Here is a 25,424-nt window from a genome sequence, read left to right on the forward strand (position 1 = left end):
CATTATCGTTATCCTTATTGTTAAATATGGTCAAAGTTGCACTAGCTCTTTCGTTAACAGCTAGATGACAGCCGAATCACCTCCGCTTGAATGGGTTGTCGTCTCCATTACCCAGACCCTCTTCCCATCATCTGCTTCTTAGCCAGGTCTTCCCTCTCCTGAACTCATGTAAGTTTTATAAAAAAATAACTTAGACGCAGAGCTTCACATTTAATTTCAACTAATTTCATCTGGCTTTCAGCTCAAGCCTCCTCCAGCCCGTTTAGTGTATTTTAACACTTCAATCTATGACCCTTTGCCATAGCTCTCCTATCATTTGGGGATTAAGTCATTAATACATGTATATAAAGGGCAAAAATAGGGACAAAGTCCTCTCTTTGGTCAGTTTAACACACCAGACATTGCGCATTAAACAGCCCTCAGAGCGGGCTGCCCTATTGTGGCTACACCCTCTGGACTGAACTGTCATCCAGTCCACTTTTCATTACAATGTGGAATCATGGAACTTAGAGATGACAGAGACCTACGAGAACATTCCCCATCTTTCATAAGTGAGGCCTAGCAAGGTTAAGGAACTTTCCTGTGGTCACCCAACTTATTAATGGTGGAGCTAGACCAGTATCTTGGTCTGCAGACCTTAATCCTGTATTCTTTCCACTAAAATATGACATTGTGCTGACATCAAATAGCATTTCCTAAATGACCACCCTACAACCTCTATCAGAAAAGGAGTAAGAGAACTCAAATGCTTTCCATGTTCTTTTTGGCTTGAAACATTCTGCTTGGCCTTTAGCTGGCCCGAGGCCAGGCTTACACGTTTGAGTTGCTTTTGTGCATTCACACCTTGGTGCACGCCCATCCCACCTTTGTGTGTATGTGTACCTACTGTCCCCTGAAAGCAGGAGCTCAACCCAGAGGCACAACAAAATGGTGGCTGTCATGGTGATTCATTTTTAAACTCTTCCCCTTTTTCATCTCAAAAGAATGAATGAATTGTTAGAAATTTATTTTAGAATGTCTTTAATCCTTTCATCCTTTATACACATATTCTTATTTAGGGATTTAGGCTAGAATCCCACTGGGTCAGGCTTTTCTTTTCTCCTAACTCTCTGAAATGAGCTTTGCTCCACTCTGTGCCCAGAATTTCTTCTTGTATTCTTATCGCCTCCTAGGCAGCATGGTCACTTTCCCTCTTGGTCCTTACTTCCTCCATATTACCTCAATTTGTTCACTGTTGGTCAAAATGCCCCCTCCCTTCTGAGAGGTAATAGCAATAACATTAGGAGCTCAAGCTTGTGCACTGTGCTGGTCCCTCACCTATATTCTCTCCTGGGATCCTCACATGAATGCACTGAGGGAGGCACCATTACCACCCCCAACTGACAGGGTTTCGCAGGGGTTAGGTGCTTACTCAAGATTATGTAACATCTGCTCTACAAGCTGACAGAGCTAGGATGCAAACCCCAACAGTCAGATGTCAGTTCCTACTTTGGAGATGAAAGTCAGTGAGGCAAATCAGGACTTTTGCTGATGCTAGGCTTATAGCAAAATTAAACTTCCAGCTGTTGTTTGAATAATTGAAAGCTCCCACCATTACTCTGCCTTGTAGAGTACTTAGAGCAGTCCTGGCAGATCAGTGTTGGAAAGCAGTATTATTACATTTTGCCTCTGTGCCAGCACAGTCCTTGGCACATAGTTTTCCACAAAGTCACCTTTCTTTCCTATTGCAGGTTTAAGTGTATCCTGTCCCCTCCATCTCCAGTCATAACAAGCTTTAACTTGGTAAGTTAACCTCTCTCCGAAAGAGCAAACAGTCCTCACTCTGCTTTTGGATAACTTGTTCCCTTCCCCCATTATCTCATTGGGTGTAGGCAGACTGGGGCAAATAGAAGAGGTGGGAGGAGTCTGGGGTCTGTTGGACGGTAGATGCCCCCACCCTTGGAATATACCTATTTGAAAACTGAGAGGCAATGCAGTGTCTTGGAAAGAGCTTGCCTGGGCTTGGAGACTGAGAGATTGGAGTTTAAATCTTAGCTCCTTCACTTGCCAGCTGTGTGATCCTGCATTGGTTCCTTAACGTCTTTGGGCTTTAATTTGTCATTTGTATAATGGGGGTAGGGGTGGGGGAATAAATATCTACTTCAAGGGTTTGATTGGTCTCTGGAAGGCAGTAACATTCCATAACCGTTTGCATTATTATCACAGTTAATAATAATATTACCTGTGCCATGAGGCATATTTCAGCCAGAAATCATTCTCCCACTACCTGAGACTTTGCTGGAGGCATGCTAATGGCCACTTGGCCGGGCTCGTGCTAGTGAAAGCCTCGCCAGCCCATGCCTGCATACCCATTCTTCCGGGTTCTTGGCCTAGCCATCACATACTGATTTCCTTCAGAACCCCAGGCCCTCTTAGGTCTCGGAAAAACTAGAAAGTTGCCCTGCCAAGTTTGGGAAAGTGAGCCGAGAGTGATACACCTTGGGCCTAAATGGAACACAGGCCCTGGGGCCGCTCCCAGGCGGGTTTCTGAGCTAAAACCTCCAACAGTTCCTTGACGTCATCCAGCCCCCTCCCCTTGCTCTGACTCGGAGGGGGCTAGGGCTCCTGGGGAGAGCGCAAGGAGGGCGGTCCCTGAGCGCACCATTAACCGTCCCTAACCCAGGGCTGAGCGAGCCGGCTCCTCTCCAAGCCCAGGCTGAGTTGCCCCGGAACCTAGGTATTTATAGCCTAGTTTGGGGCTGAAACAGAGAGTTCTTGTCCCAGGCAGCAAGCATGCACACGCCCGAAATCGTGCTGGACGGTGGGCCGCCGGGGTCCGAGGCGGCGCTGCAGGCACGGGTGGGGTGGGGTGCATCCAGGCCAGCCCGGCCCCTACCCTCTTGGAAGCGGCCCAGAATTCTGCCCGAGCCCAGGCCGGGGGCCGCTGTCGATCACGGTCAGCATTGGTCCCCTTTGCAAAGATAAAACCCATAGTTTTCGTTTTTTTTCTGAGCCAGGAATGGTTTGTTTGGTAATGGGCCAGTGCATAGGTAACCAGAGAGTGGGTTACAAAGCCAAAACGCAGTTATGTGCAAACGATTTCGTATTCACTCACCCCTGCCTTCCCACTTTGATCTCTCGAATTCCTAAAATCCCCATTTCTGGGCAGAACTAGGACCCTCCGGGTTCTCTGCTCCCTGAGAGGGACAGAGAGCCGAGGAGGTGAGAGAAGGGCACTGATGCTTCCCTGCCCCAGCTGCAGGCTTTTCCACGCCCCTCCTCCACCCCCTCCTGCTGGGCCGCCTCGGTGACCTGAAAAGGCAGCGGACCTGAACCTCCTCTCCCCTGAGCCAGGCCGCCTTCATTTTCAGCCCTGTCGATCCTATTTCTGAAGGTCCTCAGAGAAGGAGATCCCATAATTTATTTGATGACCTGTTTCAGTTTTTAGCAACTAGGAAATTCTCCCTTCTTCTAACCTCGATTCCCAGGGCCACGGATTATGTTGGTTTTCTCTGGTTTAGAAGGCAGGCTGTCCTGTTTCATGCTCCTGCCACTGGGCTGTGCCTGCTCTCTGGATCAGGCCACATCTAAGGTGTACTTGTCCCCTTTCAGCTTGAAATGTTCTTTCTTGGGCTCGTGGCCACTGCATTATCTCGACTTTATTATCCACCCATCTTCAGTGTCTCCTTCTTGGCCTTTCTTTTCCAATCTTTTTATTATGGGCATTTCTAATATATAGGAAAGTAGAAAGAATAATAAACCCTATGTACCCCAAATCTCAGCTTCAGCAATTAGCAACTCACAACTAATCTTGTTTTAACTCTACCCCAGTTCCTTTCCCCACCTCCATACTGAACTATTTTATAGCACATCCCTGATCCTCTATCATTTAATCTATAAGTACTTCCGTATGTATCTTTAAGTAAGACTTTAAAAAAGAATTACCCCAATACTATTGGGTTGTTGGAAAAGTCATGACGCATTTTTGCAACGAAAAACATTAAAAAAAAATATGTCATGACTTTTCCGACAACCCAATATTATCATTCTTAGAAAGTAACCATAATTCCTTAATGTCAATAAATATCCAGTAATTGTTCAAATTTCCTCGATAGTCTCACTGTAAAAAATAATTGGTTTGTCTGAAAGGTCTGCAGATTAAATTTGATTGATACAGCTCTTAGTTTCTTTTGATCTATAAAAGGATGATCCCCATCCTTTTTTCCCCTTGTCTTTTCATATTATTTGAAGGAAATGGGTCATTTGTCTTGTACAGCAGATCTTGTCAAATGTTAATATGCGTACAAATCACTGCAAGATTATTAAGATGCAGAGTCTGAGTGAGGAGGTCTGAGGTGGGGCCTGAGGCTCTGCATTTCTACATGCTCCCTGGCGACTCCCAAGTGTGATGGACTACACTCTGAGAAGTAAGGTATAGCATTTCCTAGATTATGGATTTTGCTGATTGCATCTCTGAGGTGTTTTTAAAACATATTCATAGTCTGTCTCCTCCATTTTCACTAAATTGGTAGTTTTAGATCTAGAGGCTTGATCAGTTTCTGGGGTGATTTTTTTGGCAAGAATACTTTATCGGTGGGGTTGTATATTTCCTATTGCATCTCATTAGGAGGCACATAATCTGCTTGTCTCATATTTCTCGTGTTTGATGTTCAGATTGGTTAGTGAATTCAAGTGTTGTCAACCTGAATCTTTCACTGTAGAGATCTTAATCAGTGGAGGATGATTCTTGTCTAGACCGATTAATACAGTCTTCTTGAGGACACCCTAACACCCTTTCTGTGCTTTTCTTCCAAATCTCTACAGATGCCATTTTCTCCATGAAGTCTCCCCTGTCCACTCTCCTAAAGGAGCTCTCTCTTTCTCCCTTCTCTGTATCTGTGTTCTCATGGGATTAAAAACCTGAAGAGTCTTGAAAGGTCACTCAGTCCAATCACCTCATTTTATAGATGAGAAAAAGGGGGTTAAAGACATGAAAGAAATGGCCCCGTGTCACACAAGTAATTAGAGTCAGCAGATCTGGAAATAGACCTTTGATCATTTGGATTGGTAACCAAGAAGTCATGAGTAATTTTGTAAAGAGGAATTTTTGGCAACTGGATGAGGCCAAAGCACAGAAAGTCACATGGAACTTTAGATTTGGTAATCTCTAATTACCAAAATGAGACCAATGAAACCTAGAGTTGGTATGTGACCCTCCTAGATTACACAGCTATCTCTTGCAAGAGCTAGGGCTTAACTAGGGACTCCACAGTGAGTAGGGGCGGTAGTGAGGGAACAGAATCAGTATCTCCACATAGTTGGGTGGCAAATGAGGCTGGAGAGAGAAGATGGGATCTAAAGAATAATACGGTTGAGGAAAAGGTCTTTCATGGATGTTGGAGGCAGAGAAGATACTCAGTGAACACCTGTTGGATGAATGTATAGAAGAAAAGAAGTTGGGAATGAATAGGGTGGGAAGTGAATGGAGTGGAAAGAAGATGGTAATGATGGGGTGGGACATTGGTCTGGGGATGATACTGGAGTCCCTTCCTTCCCTAGTGAGTGAGAAATGTGGGGGGAGGGCATCTTTTGAAGAGGAAAGTAGGGAAGTGCTGATCAATGTTTAGGGAAAACAATATTTCAGTCACAGTGAAGAAGAGGTGCATGACATCTGGATACACTTGAATAGGAGTTCTGATGGGCTGAGAGGGAGATGGATAAAAAGAGAGGGTGGCCTCCCTTGATGCTTGGGGTCCATGTCAGAGCCTCAGACACATATTCAAGGGCAGAGGGGTGGCTGACATAAAGATCTGACCAAGATCACAACCCCCCTCCTTTTTTTAAGGGAATAGGATGCTGATAGCCATTAGGTGATGGGAAAGCACCAGCATACTGCCCTGGACAGCCCCAGGGTCCTGTAGGGCCCATGTAAGGATGGGATAGTAGTGCTCATTTACAGTGGGAGCATTTCTGCTTTGGTAGGTGGGGAGGATGTGCTCTCTGGAAATTAGAATGTAATTCTATCTCTGGCAGATAGAATGTAAGTTAGACCCTGGGGAACACTGGGCACTGTCCAAGGTCTCCATTGGTTTGGAAAGAGGAGGATAGCTGAGGAAGAAGGTTAGCTGGGCCCCAGCAAAGGCCATCATGGTAGCCCAAATTGATCTGCATATAAGCACAGAGTTGGGCCTACTTGCTTTTGTTTTTGCTGCTTAAACTGCTCATCAGCTCTTTTATGCCTATTAAAACCCTACCCTTGCTTGGGCCAGCCGAGAGGCATGTTGGTTAAGAATTGGCTTGGGACGCCAGCTCTGAGCAGCAGAACCCTGGTTCAGATCCCACATGAGGGCCAGTGATGCTGCACCCTCTACAGCTAAGATGGTGAACAACAGCTCAACCTGGAGCTGGGCTGCCCTGAGTTGCTGGTGATGGTGTAGGCTGCAGTGGGCCTGGCCGGCAGCTGGCGTGAGCTGCTGTGAGCCGCTGTGAGTGGTCACCCAATGGCCGGCGAGTGACTGCCTCGCCCGGGAAGAGCGCAATGATAATACCAACATGGGCCAGTGAAGCGACGTCCTCCACAACTAGACTGAAGAACAAAAGGTCAGCAACTTGTCTGTTTCCCTTCCCCAATTCCCCAACACTGTTCCCCTCCCTCAATTCCCCAATAAAAATCTTTAAAACAAACAAGCAAACAAAAAAAACCCTACCCTTCCAGCTCAAAGCTATCTGTTCATGGGGTGTTTCCCAATGTCTAGCTAAAAACTGATACTCCTTTTCTCTGAATTTTCATTGCTTTGTTTTTGTCTCTTATAGGGAATATACCTATATTCTGCCATGTATTATGCATATTCACCTGTCTCCAAAAGACTTTAAGCTCCCAGAGGGTAGGACCCGTATGTTACACTGCTCTGTGTTCTCCATAGTTCTGGCATGTCTTACCTATAATGGGGCAACAAATTAACTATTTGTTAATTGAAAGAAAGAATATGGAGAAATCCCAAAATGGAAACAAGGGTGTTCCTTAAAGAAACCTGACAAGGTTTCGTTTCTTCAGATGAGTCCCTACAATTTCCGAGGATGAATATATTGATCGAATAAAGTAGACTGAATGTCCAGGTTAGGGAGAGATTTGGAAGGTTAACCCAAGGCTGCAAGAAGTAGTCCTCTTATCACAGGTAAGGGAAAGCTATATCTGAACAGATGGTCAAAAGAATAGGGTACATGGATACAATTTATGAGAGAGACATTAAGAGACAGAAGACAAAAGCATCCATTCATCCATTAAGAATGATGATAACTACTTACTCTGTGCTAGATAGACCCTGGAAATGGAACAGAAATGGGACACAACCCATCCTTAAGGTCATCACAGCAGGTCAATGCTAGAGGCAGTGGTGTGCTGCTAAATGCTTAACAGCAGGATCTCCAGGAAAGGAAGAGGAAGAGGAGGAGGGGGAGGAGGAGGAGGTGGAGGAGGAGGGGGAGAAGGAGGGAGAGGAGGAGGAGGGGGAGGAGGAGGAGGAGGAGGAGGAGGGGGAGGAGGAGGGAGAGGAGGAGGAGGGGGAGGAGAGAGATGACATGTGAGAGCAGAAGGGGGGTTGGACGGGGGAGGAGGAGGAGGAGGAGGAGGGAGAGGAGGAGGGAGAGGAGGAGGAGGGGGAGGAAGAGGAGGAGGAGGAGGAGGAGGGGGAAGAGGAGGAGGAGGAGGGGGAGCTCTGATGGTGGTGTTCCCTGGTATGAATACTGCCACATGGGCCAGTTTCAAGCTCCAACATGACATCCCTGAAAGCAGAGTTGGGGAGAGATAAGCCAGCAAGTAAGCTGGCTCCAGCACACCACTGAGAAGGAAGTAGATATCTGCATATCTATAGGGTCTAGGGCCAGAAAAGAGAAATTTATTGGGAGTGAAAGAAAAGCAGCCAGGACAAACAATGATGTCTATTTTCCCTAGAGAAGACCTAGAGAGAGTGTTTTTAGTGTCAATAATCTGATGTGTATCCTGAGGGAAGAAAAGGTAATGAATTGAGTGGTGCTGATGAGTGGTGATAGCATTATTGGAAAGACAGTCCAGTGCAATTAAACAAAAATTGGCTTGGCATGGATGGAAATCTTACAAGACAGTGGCTTCCCTTGCATTCAGAGGGACTGTTTTATATCATTTTAGGAGTTCATGTCTGTTGTGGGCAGTTAAATACTAATACTAACACATATATCTTATATGGTAACGTTAATATATATCATTTATTGAGTAACTATTATGAACCAGGTGCTTCATATATTTTATGTCTATTCCTTACAACCTTGCTATCTGGGTATTTGTATCCCTGTTTTCATAGATGAAGAAACATTGACTCAGTGAAACTAAGGAAGGTCCTTCTTTCCAAATTCATTCAGGTTTGTGGTAGGCTTCATGAACCTGCAGGTTTCCTGCATGAGATGCAAAAGATGAGATCAAGACAGTCCAACTTATAGACATAAGCTTGACACCTGTTAATCTTGTCTGCTATTGCCTATGAGGCCATTTCTGGGGTATTCTAGATGCAAGAGATTTGCTTCTTCATTTTAAAGAGGATACTGGAAAAAGATGGAGTCTATCAAGAAAAGAGTGGTCAGGATAGTCATGGGTCTGTACATCAAGTCATATAAGGATGTTCACTGTAGCTCAGTGAAGATCAATAAGAGACAACGTGGAAGATAGATTTTAAGCATGAAGGACGGTCATATGGAGGAGCAAGAAGGCATGTTCTATGTGCCCCCTGGAGGGTGGAAATCTGCCTAATGGGTGGGTAATTCAGTCGTGTACCCCACAAACACTTATTGTACACCTATTTTGTTCCAAGCATTGTGCTAAGTGCTGACAAGGGAAGGATATGGCGATGAATGGGACATATATCCTTGTTCAACATTGGGAAGAAGTTTCTGAAAGTCAAAGGTGTCCAAAATGGAACAGACTTCTGGACAAGTTGTCACCTTCCCATCCTTAGAGTATTCGGCAAGAGCTGGATGTATACTTAGGATGTGTCAGAATTAGTTTGCTGAGTGGTAAGTGGGGCTAAACCCCTCTCCAGTTCAGAGATTCAGAACCTATGTTCCACCTTACTTTGTTTGGCAGGCTAGAATGCTATTCTGAAAAAGTGTCATCTGACCCAGCCCCTCCACCTGCCCCCCACCAGCCTTGCCCACTCAGCTGTGTGCTCTGTGTTCTCTGACAGCGAGCTCTGGTGGGCCAGTTAGACTGGAAAGTGGCTGCCATCTGTGACAGGGATGATGGAGTTTTGGCAGGCTTGTGTGGGTTCAAGGAATGCAGCATTGAAGCCATGTACACACAACCTGCTTAGGAACATCCCATGGGCAGAACATGTTTGCTTCCTCTTCAGCCCTCCTCTGTTGCTGTGCCAGGCGGGCACAATGGTGCCTTTGAGAGGGGCAGCTGGAAGGGGGTGTTGGCAGGGAGGATGGAAGTAGAACATTGCAGCTGGGGGGAACCAAATTCATTTCCAGGAGCAAGCCTGCACTGGGTGCCAGTTTCCAAAACAAAACTGCTGTTTCTCAGAGCTCATGGTGGTGGGTTGCCTCAGAGTTGGACAGAGGGCAAAGCCATTTCCTATCCACTGCTCCACCCTCCCCAAGTTAAAGAAATCTGGTGTATTGAGGCATTTTTGCTCTGGATGCAGGTTAACAGGCTTTGCTGTCTGTCTGGGAAGCTCAGGCCAACTTGGGATGGATGAGGCTTTCTAAGGGGTCAGGCTTTCCTGCAGACTGAGCAGGGCTGATGGCCACAGGGACTGGCAGGGCTCAGGGGCACGGTAGGCTTCTGGGACATGAGGGAGGGCTCAGAATGGAGATCCCCTCTTCTGCCTTTCAGGATCACTTCCTCTGAACCCATAGCTGCCCTGCACCCTTGCTGCCATATGGGCTCTGCCCACTCACCGTCTTAACTCTTTTTGGTGGGAAAGAGGTGGGAGAACTCTGGCATTTCCTGTCCTGGGTTCACAGTTGTCCCAGACCCTCTGCTACTTTCAAAGTTCCCAGCAACAACTCAGGGATGGGCGTGGGAGGTCTTCCCACTCACCACACTGCTGCAGAAGGTTTGAGTGCCAGGCTGAAGGCTCAGCCATCCCCCTTTGTGTTACAAATGGACCGAGGTGGATCCCTTTTATTTTGGTTGCTTCCAACTAAAAGGTCTTGCTTGTGGCTGGTCAAGCAGTAATTTCTATTACTGTTCACACTGATTATGAGCTTTTTTGCACTTTGATTCAATTTTATAATCAATATAGAGTAATTACTTCTTTTCAGGCACTGTGCTAGGCCTGCGGATATAGAATGAATAAGATAGAGTCCTTGCTTCAAACAGCTGACTGCCTTATGTACATGCTAATTCCCCGATGGGAACCTCACTACCAACTCAATAGACACGTGCATTAGGTGGCAAATGGAAGTGTAACGCGGAGGCCATCTCCTATAGGGAATGCTGTGGCGTTGTGATGAGGGGCTCATCTGATCTTGTAGTGCCTTATCTTTCAGAGATGCAGTTTCCTTGTATAAATAATGGGCATAATACACACCATGTAGAGTTCTTATGAGGATTAAATAAGGTGATGTCTAAAAGTGCCAGGGCAGAACTTGTCACAAGTCGAGTGCTCCGTAAGTGACTGCTATTGTTATTGGTTGTTACTAAGGGACTTGAGATGTAACGTGGATGTGTGTATATTGGTATTTATCCACCCCCTTGTTAGATGTGCCCTTCCTTAAAGAGTCAATTCTTCTGCAGTCTTAATTCCCCTTCTATAGAAGACTAGGATTAGCAAGTTTATGATCTCACTGACTAAGATAGATAAACAAAGACCTATCTACTATAGCCAACAAGATGCATTTGTATATAATATTTTCTGTTTCATAACCCAGTTGTAGAAGCAGAAAAGAATTACAATGGTTCTGTTCCCTGAGGTCACTGAATCTCCTGAATATGGAGATGAAGACCGTGAATTATTTTCAGTATTCTAAAAAGTCTAAGAGAAATAATACATTTCCCACTGACAAGGCCTCACAATTCATTATTACTTAAAAGATGCATGTGCTTGGGGGAAAGTTATTCTTTCACTAAGGGACCTTGGCAGTAGAAAAGTTAAGCTCGCTGGGGCAGAGGTTACCCTGAAGATCTTCCAGGAGCCTTTTGTGGGGGTGCCTTTTAACCCAACACACTGAGTCATGTGACCCCAGTCTTGGTCTTCTGAGACCTCCTTAGGCCTGGTCTATCCACTGGGCTGTGTATCTCCCCACTGAATTCATCCTTAAAAGTTATTCCAAAGTCCTTGGAAGACACAAAGTATGTATTTCCAGGAGTCTGAAGACAAAGAAAATCAAAGCAATTCACAAAGAACAAAGGAAATAGAAAAGAACAAGAAAATAAGAGCATATGGATAAATGGAGGCTTGAAGTAAAATGCAGGGTACACATTTGAAGGAAATAAAAAAGAGGGTCATTTAAGGGAGAGAAAAAGTTATGTGTCAGAAACTGCAAGTAAACAATGGGATTTTATAAGAGAAAACTGACAGAAACAAGTAGGCTGAAAGATTTTAAGGATCAGTGAAGGAAACTTGTAGTCAGTGCACGGCTGAAAGAAGTAGAAAGACAGGGAAGATGGAGTTGTGTTTAAAAATGGATAAGATTTAAGAAATCAAAGAATCATAGAGGTCCTCCAGAGGCCTGATTTTAAAGAAACAAGGGCTAATATTACTACAGGATTGAAACAAGGTCGGCATTATAACAGTGCTGATCCCTGTTGGTGAGATTGGGGGTTACTTTTTCTCTCTTACCCCTCTATAGTTTAAAACGTTCTACCATGAATTTGGGTTACATTTATGATCAGGAAAAGAATGGATCAGACATAGGAGGAAGGAGGATAAAAACTGAGGTAGGGGCATCAGAGAACTGTGGGATGGGCAAGGAGAAGAAATCAGAAGCGGCAAGAGCTGCCTTGGGTGGTCTCACAATGAAGATGATACTGGAATGATGGAGCCACTGGACTTGATTGAGGAAGGAAATAGACTAGAAGCAGGATGTTTCTCTAAGGCCCATTCCAGCCTTCTTTTTACTCTAGTGTTTGATGCATCATCAGGTTGCCATCTTCGATTTTCCAAGAACTCAAAATCCCTTCTGATGCTCTTCTCCACTTTCCCTTCCCCAGGAACATGTTCTCATTTCATCTCCCTCAGGATCACCGTGGCTGGGTTGATAGGCTGAGCGTCTGGTCAGTTCCCACCTTCATTACTCCAAGCTCTGGAAAGCAGAAGGCTCTACCTGCCGAAACTGAGAAGGTGTCGATGAAGCCCGAAGACGCCAAGGTGCTTGAAGATCTCTGCCCTTCTAATTTAAGAAGGTGCAGTGTTGCTGGTGGAGGCCAAAGGAAGAATAATACAGTGTTCCTGGCTGGAGCTGGAGAGTCATGAGTTCTCTTCTGCTACTTGCTGGCTGGGTGAACGTGGTCAAGATACTTAATCTGTCAAGTCCTTGATTTTTCTCGTTTGAGAAATAATAGCACTTTATTGGATTGGAGTTGCTAAGCTAAAGGTATTTGCCCAATCTGAAAGTAATTGGATTCATTATTTATTAAGCTTCTTTACATGCAAATGACTGTGCTAAATGTTAGTTTTAGAATTTATGATTCTCATAGACAGGGCCCATATCATGAAATGAATTAAATATCCCTAGCACTTTGCCTAGTGCACTCCCTTCTGTAAAATTAAATTTTTAAAAATTGAGATGAAATTCATATAACACAGCATTAACCACTTCAAAGTGTATAATTCAGTGGCATTCAGGACTTTCACACACAGTGTCTTTTTAAAGTGTTAGAATAACACAGTTATTTGGGTTGGTTCCATTTTGTTGTCATAAAAAATGCGGTGCTGTACCTCGGTGCTCATCCCCTGGTGAGCTCACATGCAGCAAATTCTCTAGGTCCAGGTTGTGGAGAACCTGCTGGGTCATACAGGCCACCAAGGCAATTTATGTTCAGCGTATACTGCCAAACAAAGCTGTTTGCCACTTATGTACCCACTGGCAGTGTCGGAGAATTCCCATTTTTGCCCTTCCTCACCATCATGGTGGGGTATTCATGGAGCACTACAGAACAGTTAAAAGTAACAAACTAGTTCTCTCAACATGGATATGGAGAGGTCTCAAGTTGCAGAGCACAAAGGATTGTGGGGGAACTCAGTTCTATCTGTAATTTATTTCTTTGATTAAAAAATATTTGAAGGGAATAAAACAAATATTGACAAGTATCAATTCTAAGTGAGGGGGAAGTTGGGAGTATTTGATATACTCAAGTCTGTAGTACTTTTTTTTTAAAGGGGGGAACTGATGTGCAGATTCCCAAAATATACTGTATAACAGATTTTTTTGAGTCGCTTCCAAATTTGGACTCACTTTTCCCCATGCAGAGGTTCATATTACTGGAGCTGGCTCACCTTCCCTCATGAACATTGTTTTAAAGTAGATGAAACATCAAGGAATTTTGGAAGTTCTTATTTTTAGCCAGTAAAATGAAAAATTTCCACAGCACGTAAAATATGTGCTAGCATTGACGCCGCCTGGTTTGCTCCATCTGACTGTGATCCAGTCTAGAAACCTTTGCAAGGCTATTCTGGGCCTGGGCTAGGGGAGCCGACTCATTGTGCCCCTCCTTCACTCCCCCCCCACCCCGTTTTTTCAGGTGAAATCAGGTTAGAATGAACATCAAGGGTGGCTTCGGAAGTGAAGACAAGTCAGAGACTCTGAGGGACCCTGAGAGGCTGCCTTAGACCAGGGATGCTGAGAGTCATATGGGTGACATACTGGCTTTTTAATGAGAGCCAACCACAATTTACTGAGCACCCATTTTCCAAGAACAGCAATAGCTTTCACAAGCCTTCCTCTGTATTCCGGTGAAGGAAGCATTTAGGGTGAGCAATTTTTTTTAACGCCCTCTTTTTGATAATTGTAAAAATCTCATGCCTGCTTTTAATGTTATCTGAAATGTTAAAATAAATAAAAGTATGAGAATAAAAGCCAATCAGACATGCCCCATACCTGGCTGAGTGTCTCTGCTCTAGGCTGAAGTAACCAGTATTGTGCTGAAAATTCCCTGGTTTGGGGCAAATCTGTATTTGAAGCCTGACCTGACTGACACTCATAGGCTGTGTGTTAAGACGGATTGTAATGGTGGCACTAAATCTTCTATTTTGGGATTTGGATCTCTAGTATAATCTGATTTAACAAGTGTAATTTAGTTTGGGATTTTTTGAAAGCTTTCTTTTCTTTCTTTGCCTCTTAATGATTCTGCTTCCTATGCATTTACTATGCATACCAGTTTCAATGTTTCTATTTACCTCTGCCCAGTGCTAGCCCTGTGACTTGGGAGAGGTTTTGCATCTGTATGGGATCCACTCTTAGCTCCAACTTAAATCCATATAACATATGCAAAGGTCGCAATAACCGGCTTAAATGCACCTTCCCACAACCCAATGAACAAAGACGAACTCAATAGAAGATTCCACTACAGGCCAGAGCAGTTTATATCCTAGAAAATATAAAACTTGAGACCAAACAAAGCTGCTTTGCAGATTCTATGAGGTGCTTAGTACCATTCCCATTAAAAACAAAACAATACAAACCTGAAAACTGTAAATAAATAGCCTTGGGAAGTAGGCTAAGCCCCTTCCCCCCGTTTTATAGATGAGAATACTCAGGCCTCGATGCACGGTTCAGCAAGTTACTTAACCTAATTGCAGAATAGGACTAACCCCCAGGTCTGGTGTGTCTGAGCGAGGCCCCTTTCACTGTGCCAGCCCTGGCTGAGGGTCTTCAGGTTAGCAATAGATCTAGAAGTCACCTTCTCCCCGTCTGAGTTGCAGAGCATTCAAAACCGTGTCCACAGTGATTTGGCTCACAGGACTCCCCAGGACCCCTGGATCCAGTTTCCTCAGCCCAGGTTAAGTGAGCACTATATGAATTCTTGTGTGTTCTGTCAGCTGAGCTGTAAGCTTAATTTCAGAGAAGGGGCTAAGTCTCCTAGTCCTTCTCAACAAGCCACTAGCCTCAGACAAACAGGCTGTATCCTATGTGAGAGCCTTTTAATGGAGATCTTCCTTGTATAATCTCATTTTTAGCATTAAGTTTTACCATCTAAATTTTTACCAGCGCCACACACACACACACACACACACACACACACACACACACACACACACAGAAATGAAATAGACTTTACTATCTGTTCGCCTGAACCATTTACCCTTTTGCCCTTTCTCAAGTTGCTGAACCTCTCAGCCTTAGTTTCCTCACCCATAAAGTGAAAACATTAGTATTTGCCCTGCATGGTCTGTGGATCACAATAAAACGAGAGGCTGTGTGGGAGAACTCTTTGTAAACCTCAAGGTGGCTTTCCTCTGTGACTCTCACCTACTGCCCCGCCTGAACCCATTCCTTCCTCAAATGAGCAGGCGGACTGGGTGTCTGTTCTTTAAAAGCATTTCTCAGCAGATCCGCCCAGCTGAGAGGGAACCAAATGGTCCCACATTCAATAAAGGAGGAAGAAACAGTGCATCTGTGCTGAAGAATTCACTGGGTTCCCAGCACTTGTTAGGTAAATCTCTATTAATTGGCTTCTAAGCTAAACTCATTCCAGGAGACCTAGAATCTTCTCTCTTACCAGTTTCTGGCAATGGAATCTTAGTCAAGTTACTTAATGTATCTGAGCCTCAGTTTCTTCATTTAAAAAATGGAATAGTACTTGCCTCACGGGGTTATAGTGTCACCCGAGGACACATTATGGTAGGCAGTCAAAGCATGTGCCTTTTCCCTCTTACCTTTTCATTTTTCTCTCCCTTCTGTTCACCCTTCTAAACCTCCGTGCCTCAGCTTACTTTTCTGTGAAACGGGAGCTGGCCTGCTTAGCTCACGGGGTTGTTGTGTGACTATGGAATAAAGGCTGCAGTAGGGTTTTAAAAGTGGTGATGTGTCGTATAAATATCTGTCTGGGGTTACTCTTGGGAGAAGAAATTCTTGGCCTTGAAATGACGAGTGTGCTGGTCACATGTAGAAGGTCAGCTAACAAAGCTTCTCTTCTCTTGCTGAGGCCCCTGATGCTCTAGCATCTACCTGTGGTGATCAGCAGCCTCCTACCACCTGGCACTTCATATGCCTCACCCCTTTCTGTCGCTCTGTCTCCCTCTGGATCACAAGGCACAAGACTCCCCACCCACTGCTCTCTGGATGCAAAAATGGCACCTGCCCCAATCCTGCGGGGTGTCAGGAGCCACCTGTCACATAATCCCCCTACCCCCTACCCCCTTAAGCTCATGAATAAATACTAAAAAGACTCATTATGGGGGGATAAGGAAAACAGGAAGTGCTCCTTAAAGCCCCCAGCAGACGAAAGACACACAGTGTGAACAACCAACCCCCTCCAGAGGCCTCCAGCATCTTTAGCAACCAGGCCACCAGCCTGCTGTGAGCTTGAGGAAGAGCCATTGTGTCTTGGACCCAGAGGGGACCATCAGCAAGGCTGGGCTGGAGCTGGGAGCCAGGAGGGCAGGCCGCAGAGGCAGGCAGACTAAGCTGCTCTATTCTGGGCACAGTTTCAAGGCCAGCTGCAGGGAGAACAAGCAGTCGCTGTGCGCCTGCAGCTGGCAGTGGTTAGGCAGGGCTGTCCCTCACTTGGGGTGTATTTAAAGAGACCCCACCAGACAGTCATGCCAACAGGAAACATGCACACATATCTCTGTTAGCCATGCTCAGTTTCCTGCCCAGCACTTTCCTCCTTTGAGGCAGCTCCCAGGCAATGGATTTACATATCAACAGAAAATGGCTGGCTCCTCAGCCTCTCCCAGGTGTAGGTGGTACCACCTGGGGACACACCCAGGCATCTGGGCCTCTCTGCCCTCTGACTGAGCTGGCTAAAAATTCTGAGGATTAGCTGGATTGGCTCCTCCCACCCTGAGGTTGGTAACCCAGCAACCAACGGGGAGAGGCAGGCAGATGAGTCTAAGAGAAGCACAGAATTTCTGGCTTTGTATTTTGTTTGTAAAAACTCCTTGTGAGCACAGGCTCCCTTCCGGCAGGGAGTGGTGGGGCTTTCCCACACTGCCTCAGGCCAAATGCTTCTCGTAGGGATGCCCAGGCCCCACTAGACTGCTAATGCAGGTTTAGGGACAAAGGCTATGAGCCAGGAGGAGCCCATCCTGGCTGAACTCTGACTGCCTCTTTCACTTATTTTTCTCAAGTGAAAGCAAGGCCTATAGGACCACGGGCAAGGGAATCAATGGGCCTGAGTTCCTGCAAAGCAGAGATGGAGCTGGAGTGCATAGAAGTTTGGGCTTTCAGGTGGCCAGAGACCAAGGGGACCTTCTCATATCAGTGAGAAGCTTTCACCAGAGCAACCTAGCAGAAGTGGGGTGAGGGGGTGGGAAGTGGGCAGCTTATCAATTAGGGAAGGAAAGCCGGCAGGCAAACTGTCTGAGGCAGGCTGCTACAAGTGCCGGAAGAGTCAGTAAAACACAAGTGCACCAACAGGATCAGCTACATAATTTGAAGGGCCCAGTTCAAGATGAAAATACAGGGCCCTTTGTTAAAAAATTATCAAGAATTTCAAGACGGTGACAGAAGAGCATTCAACCAAGGGCCTTTCTGAGCGACTGTGCAGGTTGCACACCCACAAAGCAGACTGGGTATCTATGAGTCGGCTCCTTGAAGCAGCGAAGAGAGCCGAGGTGGGTGAGCTGGGGGATGTCTGGTCACCTCTGACCTTAACTCCCATACCTTTTACCCCTGCTGTTTTGTGGCCACCAGTTCCCAGACGTTTGCGAGGCTTGGGATGTTGGCTCTACCCCAGCAGCAACTCGTCTCTGTGCTGGTGGCAATTAAATCTTTGCCTCTCTGCAAAAGGGGAATTGCGAGGCCACAGTGGGGAGAGGGGTGAGAGAAGGAATGGACTGTGGCCTCTAGGCCCCAGAGCACCTAAGGACTCCCTGGACAGGTCAAGAAAGGCTGGTGCAGCAGCTGGAGCCTCCACTGAGTGAGGCTGCCGAGGTGTTTGGAAACTGGATGGAAGTACAACACAGGGACTACACTCTGGATCACCTCTTAGGATCTAAGGCAGCGGTTCTCAACCTGTGGGTTGCAACACCTTTGGGGGTCGAACGACCCTTTCACAGGGGTCGCCTAAGACCATCGGAAAACACATATTTTCGATGGTCTTAGGAACCGAGACACCGCTCCTCTACCCGTCTCCAGGCAGGTCCGCCCACACGCAGATACGCCCACATACGAGTACCCGGCTTCAAGACAAAATTTAATTTATTTGTCATTAGAAATAAATATTTCACAATATATAATTACATGTTGTTTTTGTGATTAATCACTATGCTTTAGTTATGTTCAATTTGTAACAATGAAAATACATCCTGCATATCAGATATTTACATTACGATTCATACCAGTAGCAAACTTACAGTTATAGAGTAGCAATGAAAATAATTTTATGGTTGGGGGTCACCACAACATGAAGAACTGTATTAAGGGGTCACAGCATTAGGAAGGTTGAGACCCACTGATCTAAGGGCACATGTCCTGAGGGTGTGTGACAGTCCAGGAGCAGAACCAACATCCAGGAAGCCTTCTCCCCACTTGGGTACTTACCTCCAACTCTATGTGGTCGTGGAGTTTCTTGCAGGTGGCTGCAAAGGTCTCCGAGGTGCCAAATTCAAAGTACCACAGCTTGTTCTTCATCCTGGACCATGAAGGAAAGAGATGGCTTAATATCTGTATTTGAAATGGTCATGTAAAACAGAGGTATTATCGGGGCCGGGAGGTCCAAGCCCTCAGCATTCCCCAAATGCTGTTTTAGCACTTGTTAATCAGATGATCAGGGATGGAAATATTTTACCAACTGTTCTTGCTATGAACTTAGAGAAAAACGCATTCATTTCTTAGACATCATGGCTACTCTGGGTGAACTGCCAACTGGTCCCTGAACTTCCTGGTCAGAGCAGGAGAAAGGCCTCCTTGCCTCTGTATCTGGATCAAGAAAAAGCTCCATGAAAATCAACCAGAGGTGGCAAGTGACAGTATGCTCTGGTCACTGTCCTTTCTACTGCTAATGCAGAGGGACTTCAGGCAGAGCCCTCTCTTGGATATAGTTGGGGTATAAAGGGAAGATCAAACAGGTTTTGTGAGACTTGAGGGACATACAGTCTTGGGACAGAGTAGTGATAGCTCCACAATAAACCAGCCAAAACATGTGCTACTTTGTCTATGCTCTGATTGGGAGAAGCAGAGTGGAGAGATTAGACACAGATTTGCAGGCAAAGTGGAAAGAGAAGAGAAAAAAAAGTGAGCTGTATGGTAGCTATAGTTCCCCCACCTCTTCCTTAATTGTATTTGCTGAGATCATCACCATCTTTCATTTAGGGGTAGACCTTGTTATAGTTGCTTCAAATTAAGAGCTCACTATTTTGAGCTTTCACATTTTCAACACTTTCCTTATTGGGAAAAAATGGGGTTCTCATACAGCTGAGGGCTTTGCAAAGTCAGATGGTGTGTCCTGACATTTGGTCGTTGTGGTCAGATGGTCTCTCCAGGAAGTGTTTCTGAAGGTATTCCATTCCTTCTATCCCAACTGTCATCCCACTATCAGCGGGCTGCCTAAGAGAAGGGACACTTGTCTAGATTATAAACTGGCAGATTTTGCTAAGGAAGTATTAAAGAAAACAATATTCTTTTTGGCACTTTCTTCAGTAGAAAGGAAGCTACCTTGCATGTTGCTAATCCTCTGATCTGTGAACTAAGAGGAAAGGATCATTCTTCACAGAGAAGAAGGCTCTTAGTTCTTCCTAGTATTCCTTAGGCTGTAGCAGATGACTCTTCAGAATAGTGGACACAATTTTTCTGTGCATTTCTCAAAAAGACCACCCCAGAACTTGCGGATGAGACTGTGTTCTTTCATTGCGTGAAGATTTCTAAGACCTAGATGATTGGGAAGTTGCCTTTCTGACTCTTTGCATGCATGAAAAGAAATAAATCATGAAGGAGATAAGAATAAGCATGATTTAGGGAGTTATGCCTCATGAAGAAAGTTAGATGGACTTTGTGTACTTTAAGTAGATCAGCGCTTTCCAACCAGTGTGTTGCGGCACAAGTATGCCTGAGATATCAATGTCCTCAGCCTTCAGGGTGACCAGGTTGGGGTTTGGGGCAGGCTGAGCCCCGGTTCCACACCAGGCATTTTCATCTGTATGCCAATCAAATGCTTTTGTTTTCTACGCAAGCTGTGATGTGAAAAAATGCTGGAAAACACCGTTCTAGATTACTGCGTCTCTGAGTGCACAGTGATGTGAATATGAATCACCTGGTAATTCCATTAAAATGCAGGTTGTGATTCAGTAGTTCAGGATTGGAGCCTAAGAGTTCCTTGTTTCCTGACAAGCTGCAGTAGCTGGTCCAGAGACCACACTTGGACTTGTGAGCATCTGGAGGCTACATTTGTGGTTCTAAAACATTAGTATTCAAAAGAATTACCTGGGGAATGTGACTAAAATGCTGTTTCCTGGGCTCCAATCTGTAGAGATTCTCTGTGATAGTTGTGGGATGGAGCCCAGGAATATGCATTTTTATGAGTGCCCAGGTGATCATTATGCAGGTGGTCAGTTGTCAGAACTTAGAGAAACACTGCTCAGATCCTAATGAAATGATAACTAAGGAAGAGGACAGACCAAGTAAACCAGAAAGAGAGGATTTCTCAGGGAGGCTAGAATGAGAGTCAGCGCCTTTCAACAGATGATGACAGCAAAAGACCCAGTAACAGGAAACAAACAGATTGTCATAAATGTCAAGGTTGAGCATTCCTCTCCTGCAGCAAGAACATCTCTGTAGCCAGGAGACCTGCATTGCGATTCCATTTTCAAATATCACTGCTGGTCTGAATCATGAGTTTTGAAAGTTATTGCCAGGAGATTTAGAGTTTTAATAAAATTTTCCGGAAGCCACAAGCTATTTTTGCCCAGCAATAGCTCTTTTGATGATCTAATAAGGTTAAGAGGTCATGGTTAGGTCAGTATCACAGAATGACTGAGAAGATCAAACAGATTACTCATTCATTGCTGGTTAGATGTCCGTTTCTGCCTGTGTAACCTCTGGCAAAATTTTAAGCCTCAGTTTCCTCATCTGTAAAATGGGGATAATAAAAAGACCTTCCTCAAAGAGTAGATGAGATTAGATGAGATGATTGCAAAGCACTTCACATAATGCTTGCTGCATAGTAAGCTTACCAAGAATGTTAGTTACTTACTTATTAGCTATTATTTGAGTTGGCCCATTTGGATAACATAGTAAGGCAAAAATGACAAATCAAGTTGTGTAGCCATAGACATTATATATTCAAATTTTTCTGGGACAGAAAAGTATGTGATCATATTTGTCAGATCATGTGTCTTGACTTTTGGTTAAAAATATATGTTCCTCACATGTCTAGTCTAGTAATAGGGTGCAGTCATAGACCACACCCTAATCCTTAGTTAAATATCTTGACTGGTCACGTGATTGACCAAAGCCATTGTGAATATGCTTCTGAGAAAGTGCATGTTTGTTGTGAGCAAAGTATTTATCAATTCAAGAAACATTCATTGTGCCAGGACTAGATGGAGGTGTACTAGGTACAATGAAGAACAAAATAACACTCCATGAGCCAGGGACCTGAGAAAGACAGACAGGGAAAAAGACCATAGTGTAATGAGCTGAGCGCTAAGCACTGGGAGTCCCTAGGAGGAGAGACATCCAATTTGTAGTGGGGCCAGGGGCAGTCAGAGAAAGGATCCTTGGTGGGCAGTGCCAGGGTTGAGTTCAGAAGGATGTGGAAGGGAACAGAGAAGGTGGAAAAGAGCATTCCATGTACAGGAAGAAGCCACAGGGCAAGAGAGCATAAACCTAATGGAGGGGACCTGGAACTCAAGGAGCGGGTGGGGGCATTGGCCACATAAGGCTGGAGAGAGATAGGGACGAGATCATAAAGGCTGGTGATGCCATGATTAGGTGTTTTAGCTTTATCTTAAAGTCTATAGTGTGTCATGAATCATCCTTAAGTGGGGGTGGTGATGGATGTGGTGGCAGTAGCGACCTAATCAGATTTGTGTTTTTTGTTTTTTTTAAAGATTTTATTGGGGAATTGGGGAGGGGAACAGACAAGTTGCTGTCCTTTTGTTCTTCAGTCTAGTTGTGGAGGATGTCGCTTCACTGGCCCATGTTGGTATTATTATTACGCTCTTCCTGGGTGAGGCAGTCGATCGCCGGCCACTGGATGGCTGCTCATGGTGACTCACGGTGGCTCACAGCAGCTCACGACAGCTCACACCAGCTGCTGGCCAGCCCCATTGCAGCCTGCGCCATCGCTGGCGATTCAGGCAACCCAGCTCCAGATTGAGCTGGTTTGTTCACCATCTTAGCTGTAGAGGGCGCAGCGTCACTGGCTCTCATGTGGGATCTGAACCCGGGCCCTCCTGCTCAGAGATGGTGTCCCAAGCCAACTAACCAATGTGCCACTTGGCCGGCCCAGATTTGTGCTTTTTGAAGATCAGTCTGTCCCAAGTGTGGAGAGTGGTTTCAAAGGGGTGGGTACAGTCTGGAGGCCTGAAGGTGGTATAGAAATCCAGGAGAGAATTGGGAAGGACCTGGACAAAGGTAGTGACAGTAGAGTTTGGGAGAAGAGAATGGATTCACAAGCTACAATTTAGGAGGTGGAATTCACAGTGCTGGTAGGTTGTAAGGAGTGAGTGAAAAACAGTAGTCAAAGTGACACCTAAGTTTTTTTCTTGGATAGCATGGTAGATAGCAGGTGCCATTCACTAAGAGGGGCACAGGAGATCAATTCTCCAGAGGAAGCCCTCTTTGTAATCGAAAGACAACAAACACTTTTGTTTTGGCCCATTCGTCTGTCCATCCATCCAAGGATCCATCTGTCCATCCATCCATCCATCCCTAAAACATCTACAGAGCCCTACTATGGACTAGGCACTGTGGAGGGCCAGGAGATAAGTGATGAATAAGAAAGGCAGGATCTCCGCCCGCACAGAGCTTACATACTTTTAGTAGCTTCACCAAGACACTAACTGTTCAACCTCTGGTCCACAGGAGACTATGTGTTCAAAATCTAAGAGTTTTTATTTCTCCTGTTTTAACTCAGGCACATTTTAGTTATGTGAATACATTCTATTCCCATGGCCCTTTGGTTTTGCACTGTGCTAATCATTTTACATATACTATCTCTTTGAATTCTCAGAACGCTGTCAGGTAGGTACTGTTGCTACAGATAAGGAAACTAAGACTTGGGGAGATAAGTAACTTGCCTAAGGTTGCAAAGCAGGTAAATGCAGAGGGGGCACTCAGCTCAGACTGTCTGACCCCAGAGCTGTGCTTTGCTACCCTGCAACTATATCTTGGCATGCTTTTGCATACAGTGTGGTGGCATGTGCTCTTATTACACTTACAAGACTGCTGGGGTTCTCCTTCACCAGGTTGCTAAATGGGCCTGGGGTATTAGTGGTTGTATCACATTCTAGGAAATGCTGCCTGATGAAGAGTGTCAGGCCTTCCCAGTTCACATGGCCAGAGGAGTTCTAGAGCAGTTGAATCAGATTTGTCACAGGACCTCCTGGTCTTGAACCTACACAGCCTCAGAAAGTCAGGGAGATCAGAGTTGACGCCTGGCAAGGCCAGATGATCCCAGGACACCCTGTGCCTTTCCTTCTTTCAGCTCACCCAGAAATGGGGCAGAGGCAGCGCCCTTGAAGTATCCGCAACGTAGAGCGCAACAGGGAAAGCTGGGAGACAAACATAAATTGCTCTTCAGGCACCTCCCACTTCAGGTTCAACGTGGGCCATTTCCAGTCAATCATAAGAAGAGAGGCCAGTGTGGCCTTATGCAAAGATCCCAGAATGGAATCAAGGAGCCCTGGTTTTAAATTCTGACTCTGCCCTTTACGGGTCATATAACTGAGCAAATTTTTTACTTCTCTGAGACTCTTTACATGTAAAATGGGCTAATATTTAACAGAGCATTATAAATATGAAATGAGAGGTAAAATCATCTGTAACAGGCTTTGGTCTATAGAAGGTTGAAATTTCCTATACACATTAAAAGTTTATTGATTGAATTTTGCTGATGCCTTGTCAATAATCAAAGTAGTCTCTTCCTAATGAAGGTCACTTATCTGGTTCCTCAGAAAATCAGCCATTAGCTTTTATTTGAAATAATATAAAGGAGGATTATTTGATTGTCTCTGTTCTAGCCACCAAAACCGTTGAAATGACAAAGGCAGGGGCTGTGGCGGTAGGGACAGAGAAAGGAAGAGACTCCTATTAGGATAAAGGCTAATCCCAGAGCCCTGTGTGACTGAGGTTAGCCATTAATGGTGGGCCCTGGAGTGGAGTCGGCTTCAGGTCAAAAGACATAAGAGCAGATAAAACAGAACCTTTCTTTGTATATGTTAGGGTGTTGTAAGGGATTTCATGGGCAGGCTTATCTGAGGCGGGTTCCCTGGGGGTTACTGGCTGCCCCTTTCTCAGCTGCTAGGAGATTAGGAGGGAAACTGAACTCCCAGCCTGCTGTCACTGCATACCAAGACACCAGGGAGCAGTAATCTGGACTCTGGTTCTGTCCTCACTGTCAGAGCAGATCTGCATAGCATGGAGTGCTGACAGGTTATTTGTTGATCCGGAACTAGAGAAAGCCTCTTGTTTGGGAGGCTTTGGCCTTTTGGTTCTACACTCTGCCAAACATTTTTACATTTTTATCTCTTTCCATTCTCAGAAGAACGCTATGGGTAGGTACTGTTGCTGCAAATGAGGAAATTCACAGATTGAAGCGAATTCCCCTTTGCCTCATCTTCCCTTTCCTCCTTTTTCTTTATCAGCTCCAGCACCGGCACCTTTCCAAACCAAAGCCTTTGGGAAAAGCCCACAGGCATGTGATACCCCACAATTTGAGGTGGGAGACGCAACCCCCCTTCTCCCTGCCAACCAGAGAACATGGATGCCAGTGTCCCTTCTATTCTGAAGATGTCTCCCAGCCACTCTCCTCTTAGCCCTTGCTGGAGGACTGCTGCTGCTGCCAGATGTGGCACAAAAACCACTGGTTTTTGTCTGTTTCATCTTCAGTTGGACAAGAACATGGCATTTGGAATCTGAGGGCTGGGGTTCACGACCAGCTCTGCCACTTACTATGACTAGGCAAGTTATTTAAGTGCTTTGAAGCTTCATTTCGTCTACAAAATGGGAATATTATCCTCTGCCCAACTAAGTTGTGAAGCCGATGTGGCAAATGCAAAGCACCAAGCAGGTGTTTAATGCATGGTAAGTGCTTACTAACTGTTCCTGCTTGTTGCTAGGAGACACAATTACTGGGAGTCTCATTC

At 45.3% G+C, this 25,424-nt stretch overlaps 1 protein-coding gene across 9 annotated transcripts in view; it reads right to left on the reverse strand.

Moving 5' to 3' along the window:
- The window catches only part of DGKG (diacylglycerol kinase gamma), a 219,974-nt gene that overhangs the window by 49,412 nt on the left and 145,138 nt on the right, over positions 1-25,424 (reverse strand). For all 9 annotated transcript variants that reach the window (XM_019669018.1, XM_019669047.1, XM_019669027.1 and 6 more), the window contains one exon: positions 18,661-18,751. In XM_019669018.1, the coding sequence (XP_019524563.1) occupies positions 18,661-18,751 (91 nt within the window). The remainder of the gene's footprint in view (positions 1-18,660; positions 18,752-25,424) is intronic.

Source organism: Hipposideros armiger, unplaced genomic scaffold (genome assembly GCF_001890085.2).
Source record: "Hipposideros armiger isolate ML-2016 unplaced genomic scaffold, ASM189008v1 scaffold_14, whole genome shotgun sequence".
NCBI lineage: Eukaryota > Metazoa > Chordata > Mammalia > Chiroptera > Hipposideridae > Hipposideros > Hipposideros armiger.